Here is an 11,618-nt window from a genome sequence, read left to right on the forward strand (position 1 = left end):
CTCACTACTCACCAACCGTCAACTGCCAAACAAACAGTTAAAAAACACCAGAAAATATTTTAAAATATATCTATCTAGTACAAGAGAAAATGTGAATGTGATGTCAGAACTATAAAAGGCCATCGAGTGACGTTACTACATAAGCATGATGAAAACGCTAAATTAGTGAATCCATGCGTAATCCCAAAACACCCAAAGTCATGCACATACCCGACGAGGACAGCAGGGGGAGACAGAGATCATACGGACGGACAGAGAAATGGGGAGAAAAAGCACAGCACAAGGCCTCTAAGGTGTCTTACCTGGAGCACATGACAGTGTCACTCCCAACCAATCAGATCCCCAGAGAGATGCACGCCTCCGTAAACACAGTTAGTGAAAACCCCATGCTGAGAAACCCCAGAACCATGCAACCTCTCAACACGCTAACACCCCACACCTGTTAGTACAATTCACACAAGTCATAGAAGCCACACACACACACTCACACACACACACACGGAACATCTAAACCTACACCTCACGCTAACAGTTAGTGTTCCAGTAGCATGTGAACTTTGCCCTGCTAAGGTGTTCAGTAACACAATCTACAAACTGGGAATTGAAAGCCTGTCATGTATGAAGAGGATAGGAATATCCATGTCTACCTGCCTGTCATGTATGAAGAGGACAGGAATATCCATGTCTATCTGCCTGTCATGTATGAAGAGGATAGGAATATCCATGTCTACCTGCCTGTCATGTATGAAGAGGACAGGAATATCCATGTCTACCTGCCTGTCATGTATGAAGAGGATAGGAATATCCATGTCTACCTGCCTGTCATGTATGAAGAGGATAGGAATATCCATGTCTACCTGCCTGTCGGTGTGTGTGTGTGGTACCTGTAGTACGTAGCCCTCCCAGGTTAGGGTTAGTGTGTGTGTGTGTGTGGTACCTGTAGTACGTAGCCCTCCCAGGTTAGGGTTAGTGTGTGTGTGTGTGTGTGTGTGTGTGGTACCTGTAGTACGTAGCCCTCCCAGGTTAGGGTTAGTGTGTGTGTGTGTGTGTGTGTGTGTGGTACCTGTAGTACGTAGCCCTCCCAGGTTAGGGTTAGTGTGTGTGTGTGTGTGTGTGTGTGTGGTACCTGTAGTACGTAGCCCTCCCAGGTTAGGGTTAGTGTGTGTGTGTGTGTGTGTGTGTGTGGTACCTGTAGTACGTAGCCCTCCCAGGTTAGGGTTAGTGTGTGTGTGTGTGTGTGTGGTACCTGTAGTACGTAGCCCTCCCAGGTTAGGGTTAGTGTGTGTGTGTGTGTGTGTGTGTGTGGTACCTGTAGTACGTAGCCCTCCCAGGTTAGGGTTAGTGTGTGTGTGTGTGTGTGTGTGTGTGTGTGGTACCTGTAGTACGTAGCCCTCCCGGGCGCTGTGCTCCCTCCCCCTGGCATCCTGCAGCTGCTCCTGGAGAACACTGTTCTGCTCCTGCAGCCTGGCCAGCTCCCTCTGGGTCTGCCCCAGCTACACACACACACACACACACACACACAGAGACACAGAGAGAGAGACACAGACACACACACACACACACACAGACACACACACACACACACACACCCAGACAAAATTACCAAAATGTGACACCTACTATGAAAGCAGAAGTGCAGTGTTGAGTTGCCTGTGGTACCTCTTTGTCCAGCAGGGCGGCCAGCTCCTGAGGGGGCAGCCTCTCCGTGGCCCCCCCGTCCGGGGTGGGGGAGGCGATGGGCACCTGCTTCTCCTCTCTCAGAGGGGTGGTCTCCACCTGGTGCCAGCGATGCTCTATCTCCACCTGCACGTCCGGGGGTCTCCCCCCTCCCTCCCCCCCTGTGGGGGGAGGATCCACCTCCATCCTCCCCTGGTCCTGGACCTCGGGGGTCCGCGCCGGCTCCGCCCCCGCCTGCGTGTTCAGTGTGGTCGTCATGGTGACGGTGACGGTACTGGGCTGGTGTTTGTGGGCGGCGGCGGCGGGGGGCGTGGTCTGAGGCAGCGTCTGGGCGCGGCTCCGCCTCCTCTCCTCTCGCCGCAGGGCCCTCTCCCGGTCCGCCTCCTCACCCGTCGCCGTGGCGACCCGCTGGCCGGAGGGGGGGGGAGGGGGCAGGGCCGAGACGGAGGAGGAGGTCTGGGGGGAGGTAGAGGAGGAGGAAGAGGGGGAGGAGGTGGAGGAGGAGGAGGTGGTGGAGGAGGAGGAGGAGGAGGAGGCTGAGCTGAGGTCCACGGTGTCTGCCCGGTCCCGCTCCGGCTTGGGCTCCTCCTCCTGGGTCTGGCCGGGTCGGAACTCGGCCCAGTCGAAGGTTTTGGAGCGTCCCTCACGCCTGCGTTCCCGCACACGGCTCTTACGAGGCTCCGAGGCGGGGACCAGGGCGGGGACCAGGGCGGGGGCCGGGGCCGGGGCCGGGGCGGGGGCAGAGGGCTTGCCCCCAGGCCTCTGCATGTGGACCCCTACCCTGGGGCCCTCTGGCCCGGGGCTGCTGGGGCTGCTGGGGCTGGGGTCAGGGCTGGGCTGGGGGCATGGCTCCAACACTACCCTGCCTCTGGCCCTCTCCTCTGGGTGGGGGCTGAGGAGGGGAGGGGAGGGGAGGGGAGGGGAGAGGAGAGGAGAGGAGAGATGGGAGATGGTTAGTGAGGTTGATAAGACATTCAGTTCAGGTCTAGAGTAAACAGCTCCATGCAACTGATCTACACACGACAGTAGAACATCAAGGCTGGACAGACAGAAACAGCAACAGCAGCAACAACAACAACAACAGTGGAGCCACTCCTACTAATGGAAGCTTCAAGCGTCTGACAGAATTCTGACAGAATGGACAGCAGTGCAGGACAGTCTTCCTGCCACAGATTAAGCCTGAGTCCTGGACCAAGTCACAGGTCTGGAAGAAGGTTTAATGTGTGGACCAGCAGCCCCTCAGAGATGCAGGCCAAACTCTAGTGACCGCTGGTCCTGGAGAGCTGCAGTGGGTCCAGGTGGTCAGCCCAGCCTCATGACATCATCACAGCTGATTAGTTTAATCAAGCGATCTTGTAAACCTTGATGAGCTGAATCAGGTGTGAAGATCAGCTCTCCAGGACCAGGAGGGAGATCACTGGTATAGGGTGACCGTGGTGGGTGTGTGTGTGTGTGTGTGAGGGGTCAGTACAGTAAACCAGGGAATGCGTTGGCAGTAATCCACACTGCTTGGCCTTCACCTCCACAGTCGGGGGTCCTCACACCTAAAAGAGGGGGCTGACGGAACAGGCTATTTCCACCACCTTGTGGGGGGGGGGGGGGGGGGGGGGGGTGGGCGCAACCCCAGAATAAGGTAGAGGTGTCCGCGAGGTGTCTACGCAGGAACGCCCAAAATATCCCACATTCCTCCCCGAGACGACAGAGAGAGAGAGAGAGAGAGGGGGGGGGGGGGGGGGGCAGAGAGACAGAGAGAGAGAGAGGGGGGGGGGGGCAGAGAGAGAGAGACGGGGGGGGGGGGGGGGGCAGACAGCAAGGCTACAGTGCATGTCTCAGTTTCCTGTAAACACATGTAAAGATTGCTATACTGGCCAGATACTGATGTATACATAGCAGAGGAGGCTAGCAGGGGGGAGGCTGGCGGAGGTAGACATCGGAGGACGGGGATGCTGGGGGAGGCTGGTGGAGGTAGACATCGGAGGACGGGCTCATTGTAACACATGGAACGGAATCAGGAACGGTATCAGACACATTCCAGGCATTCCGACCGGCTAAGGCTGATGAAGACTCATCCTTTCTTCACCCAAACCTGGGGAGCCAGTTGCCAGGCAACCAGTAGCTCGCATAGCTAGCTTAGATGTACAAACTGAACAGAAACTGCAATTCCAACCCCCAAACGTCTTAGCTGGACTGAACCCCCAAACGTCTTAGCTGGACTGAACCCCCAAACGTCTTAGCTGCACTGAACCCCCAAACGTCTTAGCTGGACTGAACCCCCAAACGTCTTAGCTGGACTGAACCCCCAAACGTCTTAGCTGCACTGAACCCCCAAACGTCTTAGCTGGACTGAACCCCCAAACGTCTTAGCTGGACTGAACCCCCAAACGTCTTAGCTGTACTGAACCCCCAAACGTCTTAGCTGGACTGAACCCCCAAACGTCTTAGCTGCACTGAACCCCCAAACGTCTTAGCTGGACTGAACCCCCAAACGTCTTAGCTGTACTGAACCCCCAAACGTCTTAGTTGCACTGAAGGTTGTGTGGTTAAACACATTCAGGAGAGAGATTTTCCAAATGTGTGGTAGTTTATTTTACTTCAGAGTAGCCATGACGAAACTGCCCCCCCCCCCATTTGAAGCCACCAGTTATTAATGCCACTCTTCTAATACACCACTCTGGAACTGTGGAGCACAGAAACCCCCCTGTCCTGAAACACCCCCCCCCCAGATCTCTCTCATGGTACGAGCGTGCTTCTCCCCTGCTTCTCCTCTCTCCTTTCGGGGGGGCTGTCAGAGCTGGGGAGGGATAGTCCGCAGGAAATAACACCCCATGATATAATCCTGGGTCATCTTTTAATACACTCAGCCATCAGCCAACTGGTTCTGACTTGTTCTCAGGCAGCGGGGCGTGAACCTGATCTATAGTTCATCACATACATGTAATCTCAGTGTGGAGAGGTTAGGTCATAAATGGGGAGGTGGTGTAGTGTTTTACTGGACCCTGGGTGTCAAAAAGGTGAAGGGGTCTATGAGGAGGAGGAGGGGGGGGAGGAGGGGACTGGAGGCTGAAGGAGGAGGAGGCTGGAGGCTGGAGGAGGGGGAGGTTGCAGGAGGAGGAGGAGAAGGAGGAGGCTGGAGGCTGGAGGAGGGGACTGGAGGCTGGAGGAGGGGGAGGCTGGAGGAGGAGGCTGGAGGATGGAGGAGGAGGTGGAGGAGGGGAGGAGGCTGGAGGCTGGAGGAGGGGGAGGCTGGAGGAGGGGGAGGCAGACAGCCTCTACAACAACTGGCAGACATTACTCAACCATCACATGACCCCAGGCACCATGACAAACACTCAGGCATTACTGAACCATTACATCATCACAGCACAGGGCGGGGGGTGTGGGTGTGGGTGTGTGTGTGTGTCAACAGACAAGTGCTCCAACCTGGGCTTCAGAACGGACAGTTTCAGAGAGCTGTTTTTCCTGGAAGAGGAAGGATGGATGGATGGAAATACCGGAGAGAAAGAGAGAAAGAGAGAGGGAGAGAAAGAGAGAAAGAGAGAGGGAGAGAAGGAGAGAAAGAGAGAGGGAGAGAAGGAGAGAAAGAGAGGGACCGGGAAGAGATAAAGAGAAGGAGAGAACAATAGTGGGAAAGAAGGTAGGTAGAGGAGGAGTGAGAGAGAGAGAGAGAGAGAGAGAGAAAGAGGGAATAGGCATAGTGAAGAAGGAGGGAGAGAGAGAGAGAGAATAGAAAGCCGAGAGGGCAAGGAGGAGAAAGGGGGGAAGAAGAGAGGGCAAGGAGGAGAAAGGGGGGAAGAAGAGAGGGCAAGGAGGAGAAAGGGGGGAAGAAGAGAGGGCAAAAGAGGAGAAAGGGGGGAAGAAGAGAGGGCAAGGAGGAGAAAGGGGGGAAGAAGAGAGGGCAAAAGAGGAGAAAGGGGGGAAGAAGAGAGGGCAAATGAGGAGAAAGGGGGGAAGAAGAGAGGGCAAAAGAGGAGAAAGGGGGGAAGAAGAGAGGGCAAAAGAGGAGAAAGGGGGGAAGAAGAGAGGGCAAAAGAGGAGAAAGGGGGGAAGAAGAGAGGGCAAGGAGGAGAAAGGGGGGAAGAAGAGAGGGCAAGGAGGAGAAAGGGGGGAAGAAGAGAGGGCAAAAGAGGAGAAAGGGGGGAAGAAGAGAGGGCAAGGAGGAGAAAGGGGGGAAGAAGAGAGGGCAAAAGAGGAGAGAGATTAGTGAAAAAAAGTCTAATTGGTGAACTAAGCGAGGCAATGGTTGTCATGGTTATCATGGTTGTCATGGTTATCATGGTTGTCATGGTTATCATGGTCAGTCAGAAGCTGAAGTCTACTTCCTGGTTCTCACCGTGTGACGTCAGGGGCGGTGGCGGGACGTACGTTCTTCATAACGGCCTGAATCCAGTTACGACGAATCCCTGAGGTCATAGCAGACAGTGTACACGCCCCCTGCTTACTCTGGGAGGGGGGGAGAGGGGGGGGGGGAGATAAAGAGAGAGCAACAGCGAGAGAGACAGAAAAAGAGAGAGGTGGGGGTGGGGGGGGGGGTGTTAGAATGACTGGCTGACAGCGATGACAACATACTACGTCGTAAACACAAACAACGGCCTCTCTGATGAGGACCGACTGTCAATCAACAGCAAGCTAAAGGGTTAGCCCCAACGCTAACGACAACCCATCTCCTCCCTCTCCTGACATTGACCTCCCTCCTCCATCACGTCCGTCTGCCCAGCCGAAAGCAATAAGAACCAGACCCAATCTAAACTGCTTCTAACATTAGAAATATGATGATCAGACGCAAAAGCAGGATGCCATTTGATAGGGAACACCTTGAAGTTGTGTGTGGATATGCTCAGATCATAGTTCAGAATAACACACCACACATGACAAGGAGATGAAGTAATCAATAATCAAATGAATAATGAAATTAAAGCAGAATTTGGGTATTTGCCAATTGTGGGCAGGTCCGGCTGAAGAGGTGCAGCCCATCATTATTCTAACAGGAGGACGTGTGGACGTGTGTCTCTAAACAGCTCTGCTTGTGGAAGCTACGGTCATGCTGTGGTTGAGTTCCTCCGCTCTGTCCTGTCCTGCGGTAGAGACGCAGAGAGATAGTTTCTAAATACTGAGTTATTAATTTCTGGTTACTAAAGGCATGTTGTTCAGAGCCAGAGAACCATACCCTATTTCTGCTTCTGTCCCTTGGTGGTGGTGGGGGGGGGGTTCAGATACTAGCCAATGTAAACACAAACAACTGCCATGGGAAGTCCCCCCCCACCCACCCGCCCCCACCCACCCACCCCCCAGGATAACATTGAAAATGAGGAGTCTTTTCCATTCCATTCTAATCTATTAAATGATAATCTACACAATTCTATTCCGTCATATTCTTTGTCTACTGCACACTGGGACCAATCCTAATACAACATCTGTGTGCTTAACTCAACGTTGTGCATTAAGCTCCCACTGACGTCAGCGTGTGTATGTGGTGAATGAGTCGGGTCATGGACGTGGTGACCGCCATGGACCTCACGATGGCGAAACCTGTTTGGCCCATAGCCAAGGGATGTTAATGAAACATCATCTACCAGTGTCTCCCAGTACACCCTCTATGCCATTAAAGGGCCAATCTGTAATTCAAACAACAACAAAGCGGGCTCCTCAGATGTACAAATGGATGTTCCAATTATAGATTGCCCCTTTAAGCCTCAGATCTATTTTCCATAAGACACAGGCTTTAACATGGAGTAAGAGCAGCCCTACGGCCCGGCTGGTCTCTGGGTGGGGGAGGTTAGGTAAACATGTTATTCAGGACCTGGATCATGACATGAGATGGGAGCCCCCCCATGGGTGCTGGGTGCTGGGGGGGTGGCAACTCCTGTGTCAGATTTAGCCTCCGGTGATGTCACCCTCTCCAGGAGATGACAGGTCAAGTGACATCCGTCACCTCGGGACAAAGAATTGTTTGGGAGGAGAGACGGTCCCAAACCTGACACCTGCAGCCACGACACCCCGACACCCTGACACCCTGACACATGGTCTGTCTGGGCTGTTTATAGAGGAGCAGGTCACTGCCTTAACAACACCGGCAGCTACTGTGTGTTAGCTACTGTAGTATGTTAGTGATGGAGAGGTGAGGCGGGGCTTCTATGGTAGAAGTAGGAGGTCAGAGGCTCAGCAACTGTTTCCCGCAAGTCGTTATTGTAAAAGTGGGTTCTCGATGACATCTTGGCTAAATAAAGGCTGAAAAAATACCAACTGTAAGTTAGCTTTGAGCTCTTAAGACTGATGAACGGCACAAGAGTGTGGAGGGCATGTCAGCGTGGATCACCACCCACCAGGATCTGAAAGCCATAGTTCCTCTGAACAGGGAACTCAGTGACATCATAACAAGTGGACAGGTCGATCTCTCCATCCAGATCTGCAGCCTGGAACACAACAACACACCAGAACGATCAGTTACCGGTTGTCGCTAAACTTTCGACAGAAAGACGCAGGTTTATCTAACCATCATTACATCATAGAAACATACATAAACATACATACAATTAGATATTATACACCGTTTAAAAAGCCAGGTTCAAAAACCAACAAACAGGCCAAGGCCTAGTATATGTGTGTGTGTGCATCAACTAAACTGTAGAGGATTTCCACACACTCACCTCCTCAGCGATGGAGTCTCTGTAGTACCGCAGATTCTGGTCTGTCAGAACAAACCAGTGTTTCTTCCACTGCAGGGACACAACATCAACATCTCAGCTTACTTCAAGCACAGTTCCCAATGGAGAACATAATACGTCTTCTACAGTTATAAAGCAAACATTTTAGGTTTCAAAATTGTTTTATATCACCACAGTTTGCTGGGGAACACTGAATACCTTCAAATACTGTCATAAAACTGAGAATACTTTTCTTATGTTGTGGTAAAGTTATAACAGCAGAAAGCCTTTTACCATCCCATCATCGTAGAGCTTGGTCATCCATCCTTTCTTGAAGTTCAACAGATCCGGCTGGAACGGAAAAACAAACAAACAACAACAAGAAAGCATCAAGACACCACACAGAGCCCACACCTAGCCACACCTAGCCACACCTAGCCACACAGAGCCCACACCTAGCCACACCTAGCCACACCTAGCCACACAGAGTCCACACCTAGCCACACCTAGCCACACAGAGCCCACACCTAGCCACACCTAGCCCACACCTAGCCACACCTAGCCACACCTAGCCACACCTAGCCACACCTAGCCACACCTAGCCCACACCTAGCCACACCTAGCCACACCTAGCCACACAGAGCCCACACCTAGCCACACCTAGCCACACCTAGCCACATCGAGCCACACAGAACCCACACCTAGCCCACACCTAGCCACACCTAGCCACACCTAGCCACACCTAGCCACACAGAGCCCACACCTAGCCACACCTAGCCACACCTAGCCCACACCTAGCCACACCTAGCCCACACCTAGCCCACACCTAGCCACACCTAGCCACACCTAGCCACACCTAGCCACACAGAGCCCACACCTAGCCACACCTAGCCCACACCTAGCCACACCTAGCCACACCTAGCCCACACCTAGCCACACAGAGCCCACACCTAGCCACACCTAGCCACATCGAGCCACACAGAGCCCACACCTAGCCACACCTAGCCACACCTAGCCACACCTAGCCACACAGAGTCCACACCTAGCCACACCTAGCCACACCTAGCCCACACCTAGCCACACAGAGTCCACACCTAGCCACACCTAGCCACACCTAGCCACACCTAGCCACACAGAGCCCACACCTAGCCACACCTAGCCACACAGAGCCCACACCTAGCCACACAGAGCCACACAGAACCCACACCTAGCCACACAGAGCCCACACCTAGCCACACCTAGCCACACCTAGCCACACCTAGCCACACAGAGTCCACACCTAGCCACACCTAGCCACACCTAGCCACACCTAGCCCACACCTAGCCACACCTAGCCACACAGAGCCCACACCTAGCCACACCTAGCCCACACCTAGCCACACCTAGCCACACCGAGTCCACACCTAGCCACACAGAGCCCACACCTAGCCACACCTAGCCACACAGAGCCCACACCTAGCCACACCGAGTCCACACCTAGCCACACAGAGCCCACACCTAGCCACACCTAGCCACACCGAGTCCACACCTAGCCACACAGAGCCCACACCTAGCCACACCTAGCCACACCTAGCCACACCTAGCCCACACCTAGCCACACCTAGCCACACAGAGCCCACACCTAGCCACATCGAGCCACACAGAACCCACACCTAGCCACACAGAGCCCACACCTAGCCACACAGAGCCCACACCTAGCCACACCTAGCCACACCTAGCCCACACCTAGCCACACCTAGCCACACCTAGCCACACCTAGCCACACCTAGCCACACAGAGCCCACACCTAGCCACACCTAGCCACACCTAGCCACACCTAGCCACACAGAGCCCACACCTAGCCACACCTAGCCACACCTAGCCACACAGAGCCCACACCTAGCCACACCTAGCCACATGCTAACTGGTATCAGTGTTAGCTGCTGCGTCAGTTAGCTATTTACCTATTTCAAGTCTCCAAGTTGTATTTGTCTTTACATAGGACACAGGGTATTCACTACAATGAAATGCTTAGGGCAAGCTAGCTCTTCAACAATACGACCGTCAACAGTCAAACAATCAACCCTGTAATGCAATATACTGATACTATATATATAATATACTAATCATAAATACAATAATACAAGGTGGCAACTGTATACCAGCAGGACAACAACAACAATATTGGGTTTACAGTATGAATAGTAAGCATGGCTAACAGCTAATGTACCTGTAAGTCCCTCTGGGCAGACAGAGCCTGACAGCTGACAGTCAAAGCTAACCAGTCAAAGCTAACCAGTCAAAGCTAACCAGTCAAAGCTGACCAGTCAAAGCTGACCAGTCAAAGCTAACCAGTCAAAGCTAACCAGTCAAAGCTAACATTTGTGGTCATAGTCTGTTACAAGGCTCTACTCTCTCTGGGACCACACACACACACACACACACACATACACACATACACACACGCACGCACGCACACACACACTTGGTCAGTACCTTGATTTTGTTGATCTTCATCAGGTGTGGTGGTGGGATGGTCTCCATCTGACACAGACTCATCCTCACACACACTCACACTTCCTCTGAACTGTCTGTCTGTCTGTCTGTCTGTCTGTCTGTCTGTCTGTCCCTCTCTCTCTGTCCACCAACCTGTAGTTTTAACACCCACTTATAACACACTCACACTTTCACTGTGTCTGTCTCCGTCCCCTCTCAACTGAGGCTCTCACACCCGCTGCCAGCTATTTATATCGGGGGGGGGGGAGGAGGGGGGGGGGCTATTTTGGCAGCTGCAGCTCACACAGCCCAAACCAACCACACACAGACAGGAAGACCCCCCTAACCCTAACCCTAACCCCCCCTCCCAACACATCACCACGACATATCTGATGGAATGAGAGGTGATACCATTCCTCATTCCATTCCAGGCATTACAATGAGGCCATCCTCTGATTTCTACCTCCCCCGGCCTCCCCTCCCTGGCCTCCCCTCCCCCGGTCCGGTCCTGGCCTGTACCGTACCGTCATTTGGGACTCGGTGACCCGGCGGTCCAGAGACTTGGTCCTGCGGAAGTTGGACACGGAGGAAAGGGCGGAGCCAGACATGTCCGGGACAGAACGCTCCTTCTCAGCGTCCAATGACATCTCCTGAAAACGTGTGACATCACACAGGGTCATAGCATTACGGGACATCACTTATGTTCACACTCATGTGTGTGTGTGTGTGTGTGTGTGTGGTTGTGGTTGTGTGTGTGTGTGTGTACCTGTCTGAGTGGGAGGTGTCGGCGTTCGCTGCGGCCCTGTCTCTGGATGGTGCTGGAGG

The 11,618-nt window shown here is 53.5% G+C and overlaps 1 protein-coding gene across 1 annotated transcript in view; it reads right to left on the reverse strand.

The window, feature by feature from the left end:
- Positions 1 to 11,618, reverse strand: part of LOC310817126 (myosin phosphatase Rho interacting protein) — a gene marked incomplete at its 5' end in the record, with an annotated part of 30,427 nt that overhangs the window by 10,997 nt on the left and 7,812 nt on the right. The window contains 8 exons of the mRNA XM_083687563.1: positions 1,377 to 1,493; positions 1,660 to 2,569; positions 6,008 to 6,117; positions 7,998 to 8,087; positions 8,322 to 8,390; positions 8,613 to 8,669; positions 11,318 to 11,443; positions 11,560 to 11,618. The exon at positions 11,560 to 11,618 is cut by the window's right edge and continues 110 nt beyond it. Coding sequence (XP_083543689.1) covers positions 1,377 to 1,493; positions 1,660 to 2,569; positions 6,008 to 6,117; positions 7,998 to 8,087; positions 8,322 to 8,390; positions 8,613 to 8,669; positions 11,318 to 11,443; positions 11,560 to 11,618 — 1,538 coding nt within the window. The remainder of the gene's footprint in view (positions 1 to 1,376; positions 1,494 to 1,659; positions 2,570 to 6,007; positions 6,118 to 7,997; positions 8,088 to 8,321; positions 8,391 to 8,612; positions 8,670 to 11,317; positions 11,444 to 11,559) is intronic.

Source organism: Argentina silus, assembly GCF_951799395.1.
Source record: "Argentina silus genome assembly, chromosome: 16".
Taxonomy (NCBI): Eukaryota; Metazoa; Chordata; class Actinopteri; order Argentiniformes; family Argentinidae; genus Argentina; species Argentina silus.